This window comes from Clupea harengus, chromosome 11, assembly GCF_900700415.2.
Source record: "Clupea harengus chromosome 11, Ch_v2.0.2, whole genome shotgun sequence".
Classification (NCBI taxonomy): Eukaryota; Metazoa; Chordata; class Actinopteri; order Clupeiformes; family Clupeidae; genus Clupea; species Clupea harengus.
The window spans coordinates 15143391-15166688 of record NC_045162.1 but is presented as its reverse complement, the minus strand read 5'-3'; the positions used below and the strand labels follow the sequence as shown (position 1 = coordinate 15166688).

General features: G+C 41.3%; 2 protein-coding genes across 3 annotated transcripts; one reads left to right on the top strand and one right to left on the bottom strand.

Moving 5' to 3' along the window:
- Positions 1-542: 542 nt before the first annotated feature.
- Positions 543-9652, bottom strand: serinc2l (serine incorporator 2, like). Its single transcript, XM_012838785.3, has 10 exons — positions 9490-9652; positions 7354-7515; positions 6864-7051; positions 6569-6648; positions 5228-5365; positions 4273-4442; positions 3520-3610; positions 2651-2801; positions 1986-2195; positions 543-758 (listed from the first exon to the last, which is right to left on the bottom strand). The coding sequence occupies exons 1-10, from the start codon at positions 9526-9528 to the stop codon at positions 620-622; spliced, it is 1368 nt and encodes a 455-aa protein (XP_012694239.1). The 5' UTR covers positions 9529-9652; the 3' UTR covers positions 543-619.
- A 1910-nt stretch (positions 9653-11562) lies between these two features.
- On the top strand, positions 11563-20983 carry LOC116222444 (cAMP-dependent protein kinase inhibitor alpha-like). Of its 2 annotated transcripts, none has more exons than XM_031576580.2 (3): positions 11563-11746; positions 19089-19249; positions 19543-20983. In XM_031576580.2, exons 2-3 carry the CDS (start codon positions 19108-19110, stop codon positions 19623-19625), a joined length of 225 nt encoding a protein of 74 aa, XP_031432440.1. In that variant the 5' UTR covers positions 11563-11746; positions 19089-19107; the 3' UTR covers positions 19626-20983. The 2 variants fall into 2 exon arrangements, with proteins under 2 accessions (XP_031432440.1, XP_031432439.1); XM_031576579.2 differs by having other exon boundaries at positions 11565-11746; positions 19086-19249.
- Positions 20984-23298: the final 2315 nt, after the last annotated feature.

Sequence of the window (23298 nt, the reverse complement as noted above, 5' to 3'; positions counted from 1 at the left end):
GGTAGTTAGTTAGGTATAGTAGCAGCAGTTGAATGCATATTTGTGTTGTACCGTGGCTATGATTGAGACACGGTCTAAAGATTTAACAGTGTCTGAAGTCTCCTGTTGTCTGTGAAGACTTGCATTGCAAGCTTAGTAGGAACTCTAAAAGTAGCAATAAAAGAGAGATTATAATGTCGTACCAGTAAAACCAAAACGAATTTCCAGCCCCAGCGCACCATAAAATAAAAACAGAGAAAGACTGTGAAAGGTAATCCATATCCTTAAGAGAACTACACACTCTCCACTTGTAGGAAAAACAAAACGGGATGCAACACTTCTGATAGAACCTTCAATTACTGGAGATGAAATACTAAATAAGTATATTTCATACTGACACACATCATTGCTGGATGACAGCCATGTTGGCGTCTTTGGGCACATGCCGTTAAAAACCCTACATGGGCTAAGAAAGAGAAGAGGTGCCACAGCTCTACACACACACACACACACACACACACACACACACACACACACACACACACACACACACACACACACACACACACACACACACACACACACACACACACACACACACACACACACACACACACACAGACAGACAGACAGACACAGCTCAGCTGAAGTCACGGTCGGACAAGATCAGCGGAGCGATGAGCGTCCACAGGTAAAGGCCCAGGCCGAGCCAGCTGGAGCAGATCTTCACCCAAACCGCTGGCATGTTGCTCTGCATCACATGGGTCTTAGTGTCCGGACTGAGAGACAGAGAGAGAGAGACAGAGAGAGAGAGAGAGAGAGAGAGAGAGAGAGAGAGAGAGGGAGACAGAGAAGAGGAAGAGAGAGTGAGAGAGCGAGAGAAGAGGACAGGAATATGGGGTTAGAGAGAGAGAGAGATGGAGAGCGAAAGAAGAGGATAGGGATATGGGGTTGGGGGTTTGGGGCAGAGAGAGATGGGTATGGAGATGAGGAATGGGTGATGCAGAGAAAGAGAAGGAGAAAGTGATAGAACGAAGGAGGGAAGGATAGAGAGAGGCAGAGAGAGAGATGAGAGGATGATGCAGGGAGAAGAGGGGAAAGATGGGAGCGAATGACAAGAAATTAAAAAGGAAGGGTTAGGAGGGTAGTGAAAGACAGGTTGTAGAGGAATAGAGAGAAATAAAGCAAGGAGGAAGGAGAGAAGTGAACAAACAGAGAGTGAAAAGGGGCTCTGTACAGCACAAGTCACATCTTGAAGGCCTGTCAGTTCCCATGTTTGGGCTCGGAATGTTATGTTACTTTGACAACGTCCCAAACATAGCAACGATATTAACGCAAACACAGCAACAGCAGAGAAAAAAAAATAACAAACCATCTTTGAGACAAAAGGTTGAGTGAGGAAAGGCAAAAACAAAACCTCGGGGAAACCGCATAGTCTTCAGAGAGAGAAACAAGACAGACAGATGTGCTGTTCCACCAAATAAAACTCACTCGTTCACTATCACACTCACTTACTCTCACTCTCACACTCACACTCTTGCTCGCTCGCTCGTTCACACTCACACTCTCACTCTCACACTCACACTCTCGCTCGTTCACACTCACTCACTCACTCTCTGCCTCACTCACTCTCTGCCTCACTCACTCTCTGCCTCACTCACTCTCTGCCTCACTCACTCACTCTCTGCCTCACTCACTCACTCTCTGCCTCACTCACTCACTCTCTGCCTCACTCACTCACTCTCTGCCTCACTCACTCACTCTCTGCCTCACTCACTCACTGTCTGCCTCACTCACTCTCTGCCTCACTCTCTGCCTCACTCTCTGCCTCACTCTCTGCCTCACTCTCTGACTCACTCTCTGACTCACTCTCTGACTCACTCTCTGACTCACTCTCTGACTCTGTCTCACTCACTCACTCACTCACTCACTCACTCACTCACTCACTCACTCACTCACTCACTCTCTGCCTCACTCACTCTCTGCCTCACTCTCATTCCTCTCACCTGTACCAGTTGGTGAGGGTCATCATGATGTAGAGGGAGGCGAGAAAGAGGTGGAAGTGGAAGAAGGAGTAGCTATAGGTGACAGCCTCCTCCTCGTTGTCCACGGCATGCTTCAGGCCATCCTCGCCCACCACCACCTCCCCGCCGGAGCCCTGGCCCTCCTCTGTCTGCATCAGCTTATTCACCTGAGCATTACTGGATGAGCGGATACTGCAGAAACACACACACACACACACACATAGGGAGACAGAGGTCAAGGGTGAGTATTCTTATAACCACCATGGAAACCGTTTTCAGAACGATCAGGTCAGCAATCACTTTGGTATGGGATCAAGTAGCCACGGTGACCTTCAACACACTTGCTTATGCATTTTTGGTAGGGGCCTGCATGCACACAAATATCTGTTTTGGTGTTGGTTTTTATCCTTCATGTACTCGCATAGGTCAGTGTGTATTTGTATGTGCATATGTTAAAGTACAGTAACCTTTGTGTGCTTGCATAGGGTAAGCAGTGTGTGTGTGTGTGTGTGTGTGTGTGTGTGCGCGTGTGTGTGTGTGTGTATGCGTGTGTGAGAGAGTTTAGTTCAGTGTGTCTTTGTGTGCTTGCACGTGTGCGCTTCCCAATGGATGTGTACAGGGCAGGTATGCAGAGGCTGTGGTCTTACCTTGCGTAGAACGTGCAGAAGAGAAAGATGACCAATCCCACAATGCCTTGCGCGTCCCACCACTGCACCTGTCCAGGGGCGCTGGTAGGGAAGGGTTCAGTGGCGTTTACGTTAGACACCAAGCTCAGCAGACTGGGGTTGCACTCACGGTCTGAGTAGCACACACACACGCACATGCACAAGCACACGCGCACACACACACACACACACACACACAGAGAGAGAGAGAGAAATCAGGCACCACTAATCTAGAGCACAAATGGCATGGTCCAGACACAATATTATTTTGTTCACTTTGGCACTCTGGTTGTTTTCTTTGTCTGAAAATCCACTGTTTGGCAATTAAATAGGACAAAGTCTTAACTAGAGATCAGTGGCACAACCCTGCGTTGCCTTGGCCATAATCAATACACATGACACAAGTGTTACCTACAGCCAGCTACATCAGAGAGGGAGACCTTGAAAATCAGTAGGAATGCATGTCAGAGTTTCAGCAAATTTACAAAATAAAAAACACTGCTGAGAAATTTAGCAACCATTTTTCAAGGTGTCTGTGCACAAATAACACACACACACACAATAAACACAACAGAACTACTCACATGATTTGAGAGCGGAAAGCTAAAGGTATCACCTGTTGCACAAGTTGTAAGTTCTATAGGAGCAAGCACTGCATATACACACTGTCAACACTTACCAAAGTGGTGTGACTGACTGGAGTGAGTTGGAAAAGTGGATGGAAAAGAGAGAGAATGAATACATGGGAAAGGTGTGAAATGTTTGGGGCGGAGTGTGTGTGTGTGTGTGTGTGTGAGAGAGGGGCTACTCACTGGGGCAGAGTGTGTGTGTGTGTGTGAGGAGCTACTCACTGGGGTTGTTGGTCATGGCCGACCAGGTGACGTACATGGTGTAGAGGGTGATGATAGAGGACTGGAGGAGGCCGCTCTGAGGGGAACACTCCTGTTGAACACACACACGCATACGCACACACGCATACGCACACACGCATACGCACACACATACATACACACACACAACAGTGAGGAAGAGCAAGACAATTTTGTTTTCAAGTTGCATGTGTCCCAAAAAGTCTGTTGCCGAATACAATTATAATTATTTAATTATTTAAATGTAAAATGATACACTTGAAGTGCTGTCCACACGCCCTGCATTCTTAGTGGCATGAGAAAGAGAGAACCATGCTGGCGCCAGCAGAGTGGAGACAGAGCTCCACCATGCTGCGGAGGAGTGGAATTGACCAATCATTGTGCTCTGCCATACCTTAGTTACCATTGCCATGTCTGGTATACCATGTAATATGTACCCCTTAACTAAATAGGAGATTTTCATAAAAAGATAATGCTTGATGAGAACAAATATACTACTCATCTCATTATTGTTCCATGTATATAAATGTGTATACATACAAACAAAGTTTAAAATGATGGTTCGTCACATAGCAGCAGTTTGATGTATAATTTTCAACTTTTAAATTAAGTTTTGAAATGCCCATGTAGATAACACAAAGGACATTTTCTTCTGTCACCAAAGTGTGTGTGGCGAAGCTTCAGCTCTATATGGAGTATGTTGTTTAAGGCAAAGAGCAGAGGCCAGAAAACTACCTGAACTTTGGGCAGGATGGAGACGATGGACACGACGACGCTGAAGATGAGGTTGAGGCTGATAAAGACCTTGTGCTCGGTGCAGCCCTCAGGCTTGGTGTAGTACACATAGAACAACACCACCGAGGCGAAGGACAGCGCGTAGTGGAGAACGGTGAAGACGAGGAGACCTGCAGCAAAGATGGGCGTACAGACGGAGGGATGAACAGCAAATTGTGTTTGGCCTCCTCTTCATCAGAGGTCAAAATCCCTTTGGGTTTACCTGAGCTTCAGCTCAAAATTGCAGGTACAATGAGACTGCCTGGCAGACCTGAACAATGATTTACAGGCAACCCAAATATCACCCTAGGGAAGCATAGGACAAATATATTGGTGAAATGTGTTGGAAAGTACAAATAAAATCTTTAGATTGCTTTAGTTTTCCTCATAAAACTCAGAGAGAGAAAAAAGAAGTTGTGTATATTATCATACTTATGGCATGACATCCTAGTCATTACTCTGATGATAAGTTTGGTTCTAACACGTGAAAAAAAAGGGAGGGCTGAGATGGGATAAAATGATCCCAATTTGGGATGCAATCAGGAGTATCATGTGCGATGAACTTGCCTCGTAGACACACATTGCTGTTTTGCATCAGATGAGAGGGAAAGCGAGAGAGAGCGAAAGACTGATTTACCAGAAAAGGTCTAACATTTATCTAACATTCTATCTTACAAAACCAAAAACCGGCACCTGAAACCGATCCAAGCTTTGTCTACATTTGATTTGTTTCCCAATTGCTGAAAACCCCACGAAGGAAGCAGGACAATGAGGTAATGAAAAAGGAATTTGATTCAACAAGTGGGAGAGCTCTATGACTAAAACATCTGTTCTGCCCTGGAACGACTCCCTCGGAGGAGTCTGGCCCTCTGATCCATCCTGTGGACCACGGCTTACGCTGAGCGGCGGACCGTACCTGCATACCAGCCCTTGCTGTTGCCCTCCTCTGCATTGCGCACCCAGATCTCGTTCCAAGAGTGAGCGAAGTCTATGAGCAGGATCAGCTGGATGAGGATGAACATGAAGGAGCCCACGACGCCGAAGTAGAACCACACTGCAGGGAGCGAGAGAGAGAGAGGGGGAGAGAAAGGGGGAGAGAGAGAGGGGGAGAGAGAGGGAAAGACAGACAGACAACGAAAGAGAGAGGCGGAGAGAGAGAGAGGGAGAGAGGGGGGAGAAAGAGGGGGAGAGAGAGGGAAAGACAGACAGACAAAGAAAGAGAGAGGGATAAAAAAAAGGAGCTACGTTAAAGAAGTGATAGTCAAATTGTTGGTCTGCAACAGATCCAACAGACTAAAACTACTTTCAACTACATTTGGATTACTTTCATTAGCCGCTATAAAAATATCAAATATTTACTGTATTTGTCTATCCTTGACGAAAAAAACTAAGTTATTATGGATTATAGACTATGCTTTTTTTTTATCACTGAAGAACAGAGCAAATAGGGGAAGAGTGAAATGGCCCTTGGGATGAGATAGGTCAGGTTTAGCTTCTTCACAGACCTCTATGAAAAGCTTCAACGTGACAGCCGACAACACGTTTGTTTAGCAAAGTACAAAAGCATGGGCAGAATAACATGGTGTCCTATTTCTACCGCGCCTTTCTTCATGCATTACACAACAGTTTCTATTAAAAACTCACATTAAAATGAAATTACGCCTCCTTTTTTATAACCAGGAAATGAAGACTCGCAAATAATTCAATTATGTCACCCCCATAGTGAAGTAAGCGCTTTATTACAGACAGTTTTTCTGTGGGGATTTATGTAATCATATTGCAATCTCAAGCTATTTTTGCACACCACATTCATGGAAGGAGTACAAAATAGCCCCCATTTCAACAGAGCTTGTAAATGTATGCTTTGGAAAATCCATTAAAAATGAATGCATTCATTACCTTGAAGTAGCATAGATTCCTCTAAGAATGGGCCTTTCCTGTGATCATTAATCTTGGGTTGCGAACTATGAGTTCCTGGTACCCAGGCAGCCTCCTGTTATTCATTTACTAAGCCAGGGCAAGAACTCGCCTAAAGAAATGTTACTGTTTTTCCCACCGTTCTTTTTTTTTTGTTGCTGCTCTCAAAAGAGTTTGTGTCGTATGGACCTAATTTCTGGCTTCTCTCAAATTGTTGGCCTTTTAACACACCATTGTTATTAGGTTATTAGGTTTCAAGACAAACATTGTCAAATAATAAATGACTAGCCTGAGCTTCAAAGAAAAGGCTTAGCCTGAACTCTTTTTAAGAGGCCCGTACCATTGTTGAAGGTTCCATCTGGGATGAAGAATGCACCCACAGTGATTCCGATCAGGATCAGGAACTTAAAGAACCAGAATCTGCAAAAATCACAAATATAGAATTTATTAAGTTGGGGTGGCACATCAGGCCGTAGGATTTAACATTATTTTGTTATTGGTGCATAGTTGTGTATGGTAGCTTTCTATGACAACCATCACAGTATCACTAAATTCAAAGCCAAGTCCTCCACCCACTATTCTTATTACTGAAGATGTCAGTAGTGCAGCAAGGATTCTGCAGAAACTCGACTTACCCATTCTGGACGACAGCACGGGGGTCTTTGCTACTGCGCACCCGGATCATGAGGACGGAGAAGAAGAAGAAAAAGCAAGCCATGGCAAAGCACATCCGGTACACTGACTTATAGCCCACAATGACATCACAGTTCACTTGATTCTCTAGACCAGGTATAGAGGTGCCTCCTTGACAAAAACCTGGAATCTGCAAAGGGGAAAAAAAAAACAATGCGTGCAGGCTAGCATCAAGGGCACTTCTCCACAAGCAAAGAAAAGTCTATTTAGTTAAAGCATCGGATTCAGATAGATAAGAGGAAGCGTGCGCAAAACAAATATACACAAATATTACACATGCAACGCAAGTAATTTAACATAAATGCAAAATACAATAAGGCTAGACTACAGGCGATGGCGTCTGAGAGAGAAAACACACACACAGACACACACACACACACACACACACACACACACACACACACATAGAGAAAGAGGAGAGAGGATGCTAACCTTCTGTAGCTCAGCCTCCATGCCTGGCAGTATCATGATGATGGACACTACTGTCCCCAGGAGCAGGAAGAAGGAGAAGACGAGCCGGGTGATGGTGGAGCTGTTGGAGGAGGGGCAGCAGCCACACAGCAGGCACGGCGCAGAGCCGCACAGACACGAGGCCTACAGTCAGTCACCCCAGGCAGACAGGAGGGGACAGGGACAGGGGACACCAGACAGGAGAAATCAAAGAAAAGATGAAGCAGCAAGAGACACATGGGTGAGGATTGAGATGGAGGGTAAAGACAGGAAGGAGGAGGGACACAGAGACAAACAGAGACACAGAGACAGGAAAGGAAGAGAAAGACGAGACCATGGGGGGAAAGCATATGTTAGGGCACGGGGACTTATTTTTATTGCATCTCAACATCTCACTCTAGTACCATTATGAATGGTGATCGCCTACGTTTCACTGAGATGAACAATAAATCATCATCACCATGACAACCCACATGTTCAGACTAACAGAGAGTTTCCTTGATGATGATGAGCCATAGTTTAAACTAAGGTTGCAGCGGTAAAGACATTTCTTAGCCACAGTATTCGCAGAATGCCACCTTGTGGTTTGCAGTATTACCGCAACCAGATCCCCCTGTGTTTAATTTCTCATTCATTTGACATTTAACCCTTCATATATTAAACTGTTGAGCTGAAAGAGTTTAATGTGTTAAAAACATAATTTAAAAGACTATTTCTGCAAGGTATGTCTATTTTGTCTCTATAACATAGTTTGTTGTTTATGAGAGACCACAGAAAAGCAACCAACTGAACTTCCTGTTTTTTATTATTTTGAGTTTTTTATCTCATAATACTTCCTGTCCGGCCTGGTTCCTGTTTTATTATGAAAGAGGAGGCATGCCAACAAACATTGTTATCTGGAAAAGAATATAGCCATGAAAACGTAGCAGGCTCAATAAACTAACGTAGGTTAGTTGTAATGAAACGTAGGACTACGACATTAGTCCTTCCACAAAGGCTTATTAAGCTTCAGTAATAAAAACACCAATCTGTTGTTTGCGTATATAAATAACCTGGACTCATATGATTAAAGACAAGGTGAGAAGCTATTATCCATTAAGTATTTAAATATTGAGCACAGACGTTACATTCTTAGATCGCATGAGCACTTACAATACAAAGACAATGTATACACAGCACTACAACCGAGTGGGGACCTAACATTAGGAGAAAGGAAGGAAGTGAATGCTGCTAAGGTGGTTTGACTGACAATTTCATGAAAATAATCATCATCTCTGCCTGCAGTTCTCATTTTGACTGACAAGAAAGAGTCAGGTTACATCCAGTGCGATGAGATGTCTTACATCCAGACACTAAGCTGTCGATGCGATGAGATGTGACAGGTCCTCAGCCTGTCAACTCTAACCTAAAGGCAAGCTATTGTTAGCTTGTCGTTTTCCACAAACAGAACTCACACCCATGTGAATGAAATGTGAACTACAGAATGAAAACTCTTCATTCATGTAAGAAAAGTGACCGTCTTATTTACGACTCCATATGGATTTTAGAGGCTAGCAGTATTAGCATGGCATAACAGTCAGGGCGAAGTGACAGGAAATTACAGAAATGTCAACCTAGGAAATTGGGTTAACAGACAATGTTAGTTAAGGAATAATCTGTCTTGCTAGCTAACGTTAGCGAGTGTTGACTTGGTAGCACTATACAGGAGCAAATCTGGTTTATGAACCTTTCCATATATAAATATACCATAACCTAACTACCTAACTCTTAATTATCCATTCTCCCGGATTTTAGCGAAAGTATACAGACGTAAAGCAGTCACACAGTAACGTTAACGTAGCTAACTGGTTCACAACAAGCTAGCCAGATCAAGCTAGTCAGATAGCATTCGTCTTTAATGTTTTGAATAATTAGTACCATTCACTTTTCATCGACAGTCTGGAATTAGGTTAGTTCTAAGATAATTATTGTCACGTAAACAACGATACCACAACGTACATGGCAAGCTCAGGTGGATAGCAAGCTGCCTAGCAAACGTTACTGATTGATCAGTGGTTAGCTGTCGTCAACCATGAGAAATAACCTACATAATTAGATAAATAGTAACATATGACTTACACAGCTGGCAAGTGAACATAAAGCCAGACACGCCCCCATCTTCTAACGGATTTGATCAATATCTCCCAATAAATCGGCGAAGAAACACGCACCAAGCGTCAGGTGTCTGACCAGTTTGACACTATGCCAGGTGTATGTGTGCATCCCCGTGACCGCATGAGACAGCTCACAGTCATGTGACTTGCAATGACATCATCAAGGCACCATAGCCATGTTACCACACTGTTTTTAATATGTGCTGTTGCATTTTTCATGGTTGCCTATAAAAAACCTTTCACATGTTGCTCAAAGGGTCAGTGGTAAATGCAGTTGATATTACAGTAGCCATAATCAGGCAAAATTCGAGAAATCGAAAAACTACGAGAAGAAGAAGATGATGATGAGATTTTTGTTTCTTCATATTACTGTAACTGAAGACAGCCTGCTACCAGGACCACCAGGTTTCTAAACAGCTTCGTACAATAGGAAGTAAGGATCATGAGAACACTGAGAATAGCCTCTGCCATCATCACTATAAGAACAAGTAGCCTAAGTAGGCCAAATAACATGACACATTTCTTCTTCCTTTGTCATGAACAAAGTTCAGTCTTAAATTGCCTTATCTCCGGTTATTTGAGAGCATCTAAGATAAAGACTAAGGCTAGGTCTATAAATCATAAGAATAAGTCACTATAAGCTGTTATCTCACTTAGCAAGTTTGTCTGCTTTTCTTTTGCTTCTGATATATTCACAGTGAAACCAGTCATTTATTGTTATGATAATTCTATTATGATTCTACAACCTGACAGTCAGCACATCAGTGTCTACGTGTTGACTTACATTCATTACATGTACTTATTTAGCAGACACTTTTACCCAAAGTGACTTACAGCACATATATATATTTCAGTTATATAAATCAGTTGTCTATGTGTGGACCCTAGGAAGGAAACCCATAATGTTGATGCTGTTAGCACCTTACTCTACCAGTCGTGCCACAGGAACACAGTTGAACAACAGGAACACACACACTTAAATTACAATGTGCATGTGTTTCAGACTGGTGAAACCGGATAGTTTACCAAGCTTGCTTTGCATTGGTAAATAATCATTTGAATACTTTTACTGCATGCGTGTCTTGCAACTGATACATTTCTATGACACAAATGTTTAAGTGGTTTATGTTGCATACATTGAACAGAACTACGTATCTACGTATTTACTTGTTTTTGATAGACAAACATATGGCAACAATCTTGTGTAAACAGTCGAAATATACGACTTGATGTCATTGCCTGTCCCTTTTCTTCTCTGGACATTTGAAGACTATTTGCATTTAGCTGAAATAGTGGTCAACATATGAGGAGTTTGTTTGAGTCTTTAAAACACGTTGAGGAGGATTCCCCACCGGAGACAAACACCTAGTGGAGTCAGGAGTTGTTAGGTCAGGAGTGGTCAGCCGCTGGTGAATTATTAATTCTCCATAACTCCAGCAAGTCATGCTGTACAAAGCCTGTATGGCTTTGTCAGAAAGCTCCGTTCTGATGAAGGCCAATTTTTGTTGTTATTCTAAAGGTGTTGAATTACAATGTTGGTAATTCGCTTGCGATTTGTTTGGAATACGGCCTATGTTAGAATGGGTAAAAGCCTCTGCACCAAATAGTTAGCTAAATGTAGGGTCTGGTTGAATCCAGCCACTCTTTTCAAAGTTTTTTGTACACACTATAGAGTTGACAATCAGGAATTGCCATCTTTTTACATTTTTCTCATCATACCCAGTAAGACAAAAACAATAGAATACCACACCACAGACTTGTTTTCCTTTCAGTTCATTTGAGACATTCTCAGTTGTTTTGACTGTTGTAAGCCACAAGCAAAATATTCTTGCAAACTAGTATCATTCAGAGACATGTTACAAAATTGTATTCCTCCTGGTAGTTGTAGCCCATATTTATTGACCTACAGAGACCAACAAAATCAAATAACATCTGTCCAAACATATTTTTGTTCACACTCTCCGCCTCTTTGCCAACTGGCCGAGTGGACACCCCTGCGCTTTCCTGTAGTGGTACCGTCCCTTGTCTGGTACCCAATGCCCATCCGCTCTATTTCGCTTGAACTGCACGGTCTACCTAAACAAGCCGTAGTCAGGATGTCGTGAGGACTAGTCAGGCGCCTGTTGGGTGATACGTTGCTGTAGGGTACCTGCCCGGTACATCCTGAATATGGTTAAATTGTAGAGCAACGGGTAACCACAGGCATTTAGTCACAATCTCTGGTAAGTGAACATTTTTTCCCCGTTTGGTTACGTGTTGGTAATGACCTGCGACAATATGCTACCGCATACCCATCTCGTGCTTTCCATAGATTCGTTCCATAAGCTAAATAATAAGGGAAAGTACAATAATCGCCAAGGATTTGTTGTGATGGTCATGAAGGTGTTCACAGAAATGTAAAATGAATAGCCTACTACAGATATCCTATGATTAGTGCTGTCACCGCAATTATTTCTATAGTTTAGAACAGTATTATATGTCACGTTCATCTTGTCATTTGTAATATTGTTTTATTTGTTACATTAGCTTATATTTGCAAATATCTTGCTAACTTGACAACCCACCCTGACCATGAGCAGGAGACGCAGGCAGCGTCCATCTGTCCAGAAAAGGCCCACTACAGGCCCACCTTAGGTGACAACCCTGAGCACAACCATTTATTTGGGCTTGGTGACCTAGTTTTAATTCTGGTCCTGCATGACATGTAGGGTGAGAAATCATAAACACTTACGTCTACTTACAGTAAACTAACCACTGAGGAATTTATTTAATTTAAGCAGGTGGACAGAATGTGTTTGCATGTGCATGCAATCTGACTGGAATGTTAAGTTTGAATAGGACAGTATATATTTAATTTAAAAATTAAATAAAAAATAAGTTTTCCCACACATGCAACATCTGGAAAATACTTTAAAATGAATGGTGTTGGTTAGCAAAGAACTAAAAGTGTAATAGGCCTGTAGTTTAGTTACTGTCATTTATTTGGACTATTCCACATTAAAGGATTAATCAGAAGCTTTAGCAAACATCACCAGCAAATTATCTCTCAGGCGTTCAGGATCTGCTGTCTTGATTGACCCTAGGGGGTGGTCTGTGGCCCCGACACACAGTCAGACTTTGATGGGCCGTTACTCCACGTTGGCTTGAGTGGTCTAGTCAGTGCTCTTGGAAAATCTGGTCCGCAGAGCACTGTGTCTCTCTGTTTGCGTACACTGTCTTACAGAGTCAGTCATAGTCCCCTGCTCTTATGTAACCCCTCTTTTAGTGGGGCATTTGTGAGCCGACTGTGATAGTCTGCTGTGCTAAGGCCTTTCAAAAGCAACAGCTTTCCCACTCATTTTGGTTCATTTCATGAATCATCCTTAACATTTTCAAAACAGTAAGTATATCTCCCAAAACCATTCATACAACCATGTTTTTGTGGATAAAGTTTACATTGACCCAACTGACCACACATTGTGCGTAATTTGGCTTGCTGCATCTTACAAAGCCCCTCTCATTCTCATGAATGAGATTCCTGTGGACGATTTTGAGAAAGGTACGATTTTGTGTCCTGTAAAGTCCAATGGTGAAAATATGATACACATTGTTGTCTGATAAAGTGTCACACTGTTACTGGATTTACCCTCATGCTGGCCTGGCACATCCACTATGGCTTGGTGGCCGATGAGGTTTTACACTCACTTTTTGCCTTTGGAAAAATTGAATTAATCATCATCAATCACATGTAAACAATCAAGGTTTGAAGTAATTTAACAAACATCTAAAAAATATCAATGTCACTGAAACTGATGAAGTATATGGTTGACACATAATGATTACTGATTTAACCCATCTGCATTTTTGGGGGTAACACTAAACAGCAGACGGTTGTACATACCCTTTGGCATGAATACTCAACAGAATGAAATTGATGTTATCATGTGCACTTCCCTGATGTGGAGGTTGAACAGTTTTGAGAATTTCATTCTGATCTGCGAAATGTACCAAAGTGACTGAGAAACACTGTATATCTAATTGTGTCTGCTGAACTGGTTAGTTGTACTGTACATCTAGTCATTTAGCAGATCCAATGCACATAATGTCCATTTTATATATGTGGTAAGTGCCTTTCCCCGAATGATTTTCGTTTGGGCGGACAGTTGTGGTTTGTGTTGTACATCTTTTATGAGGATTCTCAAATGAATGCAAACTTCGCCAAACATGGGCATTTAATAAAACATAACTTATGAAAATATATAGTTCATATATAAATATTTTAATATATCATGGTCTTGATGCTGTTTCAAGTGCTGATCGCTGTATCGAGTGAAGCTATTTCATATCTTCCAGACTTAAAGACTTTAATCTGGCATTTCTTAATAGGCCTCTAGTTGTCAGACCAGCTCCCTGCTGGAATGGTCAGAGCCAGTGCTTTAAGTCATTGTTAAGTGTTTGGAAGATGACCAATCCTTTCGCTTAAGCTCTGTCATTTGGATGTTGAATTAGAAAATCACTAAAGGCTCTGAGGAGCGATTTGCATGTGGAAACTATGGCCAAGCCTGTAGCTGTCAAATACATATAACTTTTCAAAAGCTGGTGTACCTTATAACTACAGGCCTGTTACACTTTTAGTTCTTTGCTAACCAACACCATTCATTTAAAAGCGAATAATTCCACAAACACACACACACACACACACACATATTCCTTTGGATATGATATTTAATTCAGCCTCTGCTTAAGCCTGACGCACCCCTCCAGCTTCCCCCCCAGATATGCTCTGTGCTCAGTGTGTATTCAATTTTTAATCGAGGATGACAGTGCCGATCTCACCATTTTTTTTTTTCGTAATCTGACAGACTGTCCTCTATGAAAAGCATACTGCCTCGCAGTGGTGCTGACTGGTGATTACTGTTGAAACATTCGCTCTCGGTTGATGTCCGGCTGAAATGGATGTTTCAGGACAGGTCAAGTTTGCACAGTAGATGTGGTCTGGGGAAGTAACTGGGCATAAGAAAAATAAAAACTAGATAAATAGCATGGATGGATGGATGGATGGATAAATAGGTAGCTAGCATGGATGGATGGATGGATAGCATGGATGGATAGATAGATAGCATGGATGGATAGATAGATAGATAGCATGGATGGATAAATAGATAGACTATTTTGTTGTCATATTTATTGGTCCATTTATCCATAATTAGAGGTAGAAATATGATAGGGAAGAAAGTGAGAATGGTGTGAGATTGGTGTGAAAGGTAGAAGTGGTAAGGATGTAGCTCCTCTTTAGGGCTCCCTTTTGCACGTAATCCTCTACCTTCATTCAATATGGATTACAGAGGCAGTGTCTGTGAAGCCGGAGAGGAGGCTGGCAGAGCTTCCTCTAAGCCTCCCTCTGCCCTCGCCCAGCTCTGCCACGGCTGTCACTGTGTGATCCCAACAAGCTGCCTGATAAAAAGAGAGGAAGAGAGAAAGAGAGAGAGGGGGAAGGAGAGCATGCCACACTGTGGAAAAGCTTACTTGAGTTCAGCCAACGTCTCAGCGTCTGAGCACAGGTTAATGCCTGCTTCGGCACGGATTGCACCAGCCACGTTTCCATGGGAACCATCACCACCACCCCTAAAACAGCTTAATAACAATGTGCATGGAATGATTTGCTGGGGGCTCGAGACACATATTTGTGTGCAGTGCTGGAACATTGGTTTACAAATGATGTACCATACTTCACTTCAGGAGATTCGCTTCATGCATTAACACTGACAGCTCTTACAGAATCAGAATGCAGCTGTTGATTATGGTGTATTTTTTATCCTGTCTAGTCATTACCATCCTCTATCCTGTCTAGTATGTACTCATTATTCTATCCTGTCTAGTATGTACTCATTACTAACCTCTATCCTGTCTAGTATGTACTCATTACTAACCTCTATCCTGTCTAGTATGTACTCATTATTCTATCCTGTCTAGTATGTATTCATTACTAACCTCTATCCTGTCTAGTATGTACTCATTACTAACCTCTATCCTGTCTAGTATGTATTCATTACTAACCTATATCCTGTCTAGTATGTACTCATTACTAACCTCTATCCTGTCTAGTATGTACTCATTATTCTATCCTGTCTAGTATGTACTCATTATTCAATCCTGTCTAGTATGTACTCATTACTAACCTCTATCCTGTCTAGTATGTACTCATTACTAACCTCTATCATGTCTAGTATGTACTCATTATTCTATCCTGTCTAGTATGTACTCATTATTCTATCCTGTCTAGTATGTACTCATTACTAACCTCTATCCCGTCTAGTATGTACGCATTACTAACCTCTATCCTGTCTAGTATGTACTCATTACCATCCTCTATCCTGTCTAGTATGTACTCATTATTCTATCCTGTCTAGTATGTACTCATTACCATCCTCTATCCTGTCTAGTATGTACTCATTATTCTATCATGTCTAGTATGTATTCATTACTAACCTCTATCCTGTCTAGTATGTACTCATTATTCTATCCTGTCTAGTATGTACTCATTATTCTATCCTGTCTAGTATGTACTCATTACTAACCTCTATCCTGTCTAGTATGTACTCATTACTAACCTCTATCCTGTCTAGTATGTACTCATTACTAACCTCTATCCTGTCTAGTATGTACTAATTATTCTATCCTGTCTAGTATGTACTCATTATTCTATCCTGTCTAGTATGTACTCATTATTCTATCCTGTCTAGTATGTACGCATTACTAACCTCTATCCTGTCTAGTATGTACTCATTACTAACCTCTATCCTGTCTAGTCATTACTAACCTCTATCCTGTCTAGTATGTATTCATTACTAACCTCTATCCTGTCTAGTATGTATTCATTATTCTATCCTGTCTAGTATGTATTCATTACTAACCTCTATCCTGTCTAGTATGTATTCATTATTCTATCCTGTCTAGTATGTACTCATTATTCTATCCTGTCTAGTATGTACTCATTACTCACCTCTATCCTGTCTAGTATGTATTCATTACTAACCTCTATCCTGTCTAGTATGTATTCATTATTCTATCCTGTCTAGTATGTATTCATTACTAACCTCTATCCTGTCTAGTATGTATTCATTATTCTATCCTGTCTAGTATGTATTCATTACTAACCTCTATCCTGTCTAGTATGTACTCATTATTCTATCCTGTCTTGTATGTACTCATTATTCTATCCTGTCTAGTATGTACTCATTACTAACCTCTATCCCGTCTAGTATGTACTCATTACTAACCTCTATCCTGTCTAGTATGTACTCATTGCTATCCTCTGTCCCTGTTTCTTCCTGCCTTTTGTTTGTCTCTGCCTTTTTTTCTTTGTGTTGATCATCCTCTAGGTGAAGTGATTATTGTTTCTCTCTAACCATTTCATATAATAGCAGGGAAGCCAAACACCCAGACATCATCGCCCTGAGACCCCCCCCTTTTTTTTACAGACTTGCTATTGACTTTTGTCTCCACACTCTTCTCTTCCATTTCTCCTTTCTCTCTCAGCAGCATCTGTCTCTAATCCCTCTTTCCCCCTCCGGCTTTCTCTCCTCGCTCTGTGTACTTGTCGGATGTCTGACTGCAGAGGTGTGTTGGGCTCTGAAGCAGACAGTGTAAGACTCACAAAAAAGCAGTGTTTTGAAAGACAAATATGGACAGAATTTATAACAAACAAATATTACATTTGACAGAAGACCTTCTTCTTTCCGTAAGGTTAAAGTGAGAATAGGATTCACTGCATTAGGCAAAGGCAAATAGTTTCTGTTTGAATTGTGTGCAACCAAATGTATTCAAGTAGGAAGTTGCCAAGCTTGCTCTGCTTTTATTGATTATTTCACTTGTGAGTGTGTTTCCACAGCACTGCAGGTGGGAGATAAGGTTAAGATTAAAGGAGTAATGGAACTGAGATTCGCTGTCAGATAGGGAACTATGTAGTAAAGGAAAGCCTGTGAGTCAAACAGGCAGAGTAGAGCTGGGAAGAGATAGAAAGGAAAAGTGTGCACAGTGTACTCTAGGTGCGGTCTTATTGTAATGGTGAAAAAACACATGGCTTGTTAGTTTATGGCACTTATTCAAATAGGATAGTGTCTCTCTCTGATCCCTTCATCTAGTCCTTTTCTTTCTCACTTTGTCATTAAGTAGACTGTGAGTAGAAATAGGGGGGACAGAGGAACTGAGAGAGCAAAGAGTATTTTTCACAGGATATCGTAGGAGCATGTTTTATAGGGGTGGAGAATCACCACAGCCTGATCAGTCTCAGGGAGTGGAGTGCAGACGTGTCTCTGTTCTTATAACTTCATGGATGTCCTTAAGCACGTCGCATGGTCTCTCCTAATCAACGACAGATCCTTCCCTCAGGGTGCTATTGACTTACGTACTGAAATGGGGGCCATGTTGTTTATTTTTGTGTGCTCGGCAGCATGTAATGAATTGTGTCAAGTGAGTGGTCGGGCGGTAAACTGGAGGCGACAGTTCTTGGTTGTGCTTTGTCAACAAGGAAATCAGGTTGGCCTGTTGAGTGTTGGGAAGACAGCTAACAAGAGACAAAAAAAGATATATTGATTTTACACACATGTAAATACATAGACAGATGTGCTTCAAATAAACTCCCTCCATGACATTTAGTACAAGACAAATTCTTATGATAGTGCCATATAGTGATCAGTATTTCATGGTAAGTATCTGAAATATTTGGTTGTTGTTCTCACAGCCGGCTCCCCATGTAATAGCCCAGTCATCAGGCAGCTTGATTTGATCTCACCAGTCCCCACATTAGAATTCACCTCCAATGGTAGAGTAAAGTAGTTTTTAATAAACACATCTTCTGGCATTGTTCTGTAGTCGTTTTAAGTTCTTGTTGTTATTATGGTGACTTTAGCATTCTTGCAGTGTTTCTGTGTGAAAGAGCGTGAGCTGGCATGATATTAGTGGACAAAAGTTGATCAGAGTGGAGTATAGGCGGCTAATACTGAAGCGCCAAAGGTTGTTCCAAAGGGAAAAAATATTTATGTGTCAGTAGTTTATGAGGGAAAGGGTTTATAGGTCTGTTTATAGTACAACAGCTCCCCCAAGTGGAGGACAGTAGGTAATGTGTGTTTTTTTTTTCATGAGCACTTCCATGTTTTGGTTTGCTAGGTGATATTTTGTCTTTCCTATTCTCTTTTATGTTCCAGATTTTATTATGATATCTGGTATTACTGGAGATATTATAAGGACATTTGGTATTACCACTTGATTTGCATGTTGCTACAACTATACTGTAACAATAATGGACTGGCTCTAACCCTAACAAGGTTCCATCCTTGTTCTTAAAAAACTAAAAACTAAAAACGGTTCTAAATGAATGCCTTTTCACTCGTAGAACCATTTGTTAATAAACCAGCTGAAAGCAACACTGCTGTAAATAGACAAAAACATATCTACATCACATATTAACTACAGTGTGATAGGTCAAGGCTTTACCTGTAGAAATAACATTGGATTTTTATAACTGATGCCTTCTCCTTCACTCTACTTATAATTGTATTCTCATGGATCTGTGATTGCTAGCAGGCAGGTGATTGGCTGAGAGATGACGGAGGTGGAGCTGATGCTGGACTTTGCCTCATCTGGCCGCTCCGGTCGTCGCAACGCCCTCCCTGACATCCTGGGCTCACCGGCAGGGGTCAGCCCTACAGACCTGCCCCTCAAACTAGCGCAGCTGTCAGTCACTGGTATGGCACCTACTCATAAAGGATACTCTCCCTCTGGGATTCTGCATTCGCCTTTCTCTATCCTAAATAAAAATTCTCTCTTTCCCACAATGGGAGTAAATATACAAATCAAAAATAATTTCTTGCATTTTGTTTATGGTATTCATAAACATAGTTAAACAACATTGCATCATTTAAAATTGCACTCATAAGACACCCTTCCTCTACAGCCTATAATCACAGTCCACCTTTCCCTTTTTGCGGTTCACGCTCTCACCAAAGGTCCCTCTTGTCTCTGTGCTTCTCCCTTCCAGATGGGCCAGGTGGGGCTCAGTCCCCCAGCACAGAGGAGCCCCCCGCCCCCACAGACCACAGCGCGGGCCAGGAGGGGACATAGACACATTACCCTTTTGCTTGGACCACCCCATCCAATGGCATCGCCATGGAAATGGGCGCTGAGAGAGAGACATGCGGCAGACAAGACTTGGGGGAGATTGATGTCAGAGCTGTGTCCAGAGAGCCCTGTGTAGCGTGTGTGTGTGTGAGAGAGAGAGAGAGAGAGAGCGCTGGTGAGATAGGTCTGTGGAGAAAGCGGAGATGACAGGAGGACACTGAGAAAAGAGAAGGGGAAGCTGCTTTCAGTCCAAAGATGAGAACTTCCTGTAACTGAACCAACGAGTTCAAGGCAAGACTAAAGAGATGTTTTTTTTTTTTTTTTACTTTTATGATTTTTTTCTAAAGACAAGGATATAGAAAAATGTGAGAAACCTGTGAAGATCGTTTTAATCATTTCTATTTGGTTTACTTGTTTGTAAGTTACATTTGCCAAAGAGCAGTCTAACTGATTTAGAATTTTTGGCCCGGGGAATTGTTTCCTAATCATGATCACAGTACCTGTTATGGATTTCTTCAATGTGGAGATTTGGGGTCTGTGAATGATCCAGGTTGTTTTCTGAAAGAAAATACTTTGAATATGCAGTCATGGGATATCAGCACATGGAAGGACTATGATGGCGGTGCACTGCCGTAAGGGTTGCTGGTATATTCTGTGTATTTGGCACTAGTGTGTATGAAACAAAAGTGTGATTATATATGTATGTGGGTGTTTGTATTTGTATGTGGAAACTTTTTTAGGAAATATATGTAGCATCATCTCAGAGAGCAATCTGGTTAAATATCCCATTGAATTATGTCAACAAATGTATTTATAAACCCAATCAGCCCAAGACTAATATCATCTTGATCAGGCCTGATTGATCAAAGTGATCATGTGGCTTTTCTGGTTTTGTATCCTGAGGTCACTAAAATGACCTTCATCATCTTCAACACGTGAATGTCTATTTTTGTCAGGTACTTGTGAAGCAAAGTCATGTGAAGATGTGTCACTGTGCATTTTTGTTATCCCTTAAGAAAAGTGACACTTGTGTTTTTTAGCAAGCCATTCCACATCACATTCACAAGGAAATGTTCATTTTCTCTGTGAGATGAACAGATGAGCACTCGTATCCTCTTTGTACATGTAATACTGTAACACATGAACAGAAGGCCTCGCACTGATGTGTTATAAACATGCAGTAGTCAGCATTGTGTCCTGAGGTTAAAACCACAGGGTTATATCATGGGGGGCATTGTAAAAGCATTGTGATCTCAGATATTCTGAAGACACTTACACTTGATATAAAATGTTTTTTTTTGGTGATAAAACCTGATGTGGGACTAATAACAATTCAAAAACAATAAATAATTCAAAAACAATTTACTTACACATGTTTCTGACACTAGGTCTGAATATTTCAAAGCTTTACACACAAGTCATAAAACTGCACACGCAAAATGCAAAACACCTCATATCTCCTCCCAAATAAAACACTGCATTCAAAACTCAATGATCCCTTTTCAAAATCTAACTTTTGTCACAAATGTCACACACATTATTCATATGGTTAAACCTTTTCAATCACTAATAACACACTAGTGTGATAATTCTAACACACTTTGTCAGGCTAATTCCTTTTGCAGTTATAGTGTTAAAGTGCACTTCATACAGCAATTTGACCAAGCTGGTTACAATACACTGAATACATGTGTGGAGGCTATCCTATTAGCCTCAGTGTGGACGGCAAAGTGTTCCCAACGCGTAGCAAATAATCCTTTGTCCAGGCATGAACTCTCTTTGGGTGGTGTTCCCGTTTATTATAAAGGTATAAATTCATACATAAAATTGGTCCTTTCACCCAGTGCTGTTTGCCTATTAACAAGATGCTGTCGGTGAAGTGGGTTTCAGAGCGACGGTAAGAACCGTGTGTTCCCCGCCATCCACACCTTTCCCTAATTGAGTAATCACACATGTAGATATACCCAATTTCCCGTGACGTGCCACACCCAGTGCAATACTCCCCCAAGTGGCTAAAATAAGTAACACTAAAATAAAGCTAACTAAAAGGTGGATAGAAATGGCTCCAACATCTTCACAAATGTCAGTCCTTTTTTCCAAAACACTAAAGTGTTTCACCACACAGTGCACCTCTAGAGTGTGCAAAATACAAAAAAGTTAGCAATAAAGTTCAACACAGCAAACGGAAATATATTTAGTCAACACAAAAATGCAGAATGCATTACCAAAATAGTCTTTCAGTGTGTTCAGTATGAGACACATCATACACAGTATTTTAGGGTAGGCTATGTAAGAAAGAAAAAAAAGACCCTTTGTACATGATACATACATTAAACAGAGACTATGTGACTCTACCCGGCCTCCTATTTGGGCCTAGTCATAACAACTTGTCAACATAGCAGCAACACAACCAATGCCCTGCTTTGGATCTGGTATACATGTCTTGAATTTTGAAGGGCAGAGCCTTAAAAAGGCACACGTGTGTTCAAAGTCTGTTTGTTGGTTTGCAAATAGCGTTTCATGAAAACTGAGTGAAAGGCTGAGAATGAGCTTGAAGTTTTGCAGATTTTGTGTGGTGTTTTGCTGTTTGAGTTACATGGGAAAATGTTGTGTGTAAGCATTTAAAGAAAAACTGTAAAAGATATGTGCAAATATCAAGTGTCCTTGATATTGCATGGATTTGTAAGATCTGCTGTATATCTTCCCCTAGTCCCTTTCCACACATAACTGAAGTTTATGAAACTGAATTTATCCTCTCTGAATGAAATTTTCAGTAGTGTATCATCAAATGATGGTATATAAATATAAACCTTTTAGTGATGTGCCAAAGTAAGATGATACTACTTCTGTCTAATGCTCTGTCATCAGGTATAGTCTACCTTGACACTGAGACATCAAGAAATGAATCCAAATGAAGAGCAATATTGTAGTTTTATTTTATTATAAGGTTTTATATGTGTTGTGTGGTATGGCTAAGTTGTCCAAAGCGATTCTCAGTCTTGTGCCCAACTACAACTATAATTTCAGTAAACAAAAAAAAAAAATGCACATTACTCAAGCTTTTCCTCATGATACATAACACATAATGCTATATCCCTTACCGGATTAAGTTGATAAATTTGCAAAAAGCCATTAGATGTTTTGAGTCAAGTGACATAGTATATTTTGGTGAGGTAATGTCCTATTAAAGACACCAGGTGGAGCCCTAATAGCAAATTGTGATGGCCTCAGTGGTCATTGGGTGCATACAGTAATGAGTTCTGGACTTCTCTGGAGTTGAATGAGTAAACAATATCAGGATCCTCTCTTGACTGCACAGACATTACACTTTCAGAGTGTTGATCACCATCTCATTTCCAGCAATAGGCTCTTAAGGCTGACATTTTGTCTCTTGAGGTAACAGTGTGTATAGGCAAGACAGGTTCTTTTCATTCATACAAATTGGTAATTCAAAGTGAGCAGATAAAAGAACATACAGTGTGGTTATAGTGTGTATAAAGGGAAATTAACATATGTAGAACAGCATATTAAAAAAACAGACTGACAGTGTGCCATTTGGTTGCTTCTCATAACATTCAGTCTGTTTTGTTATGTGGTCTGTCTCTCCTCTATGCCTGCCACACTTCAGGGAGCACTTTTGTCTACTGCTGAAATATTCACAGGATTCCCCACAGGT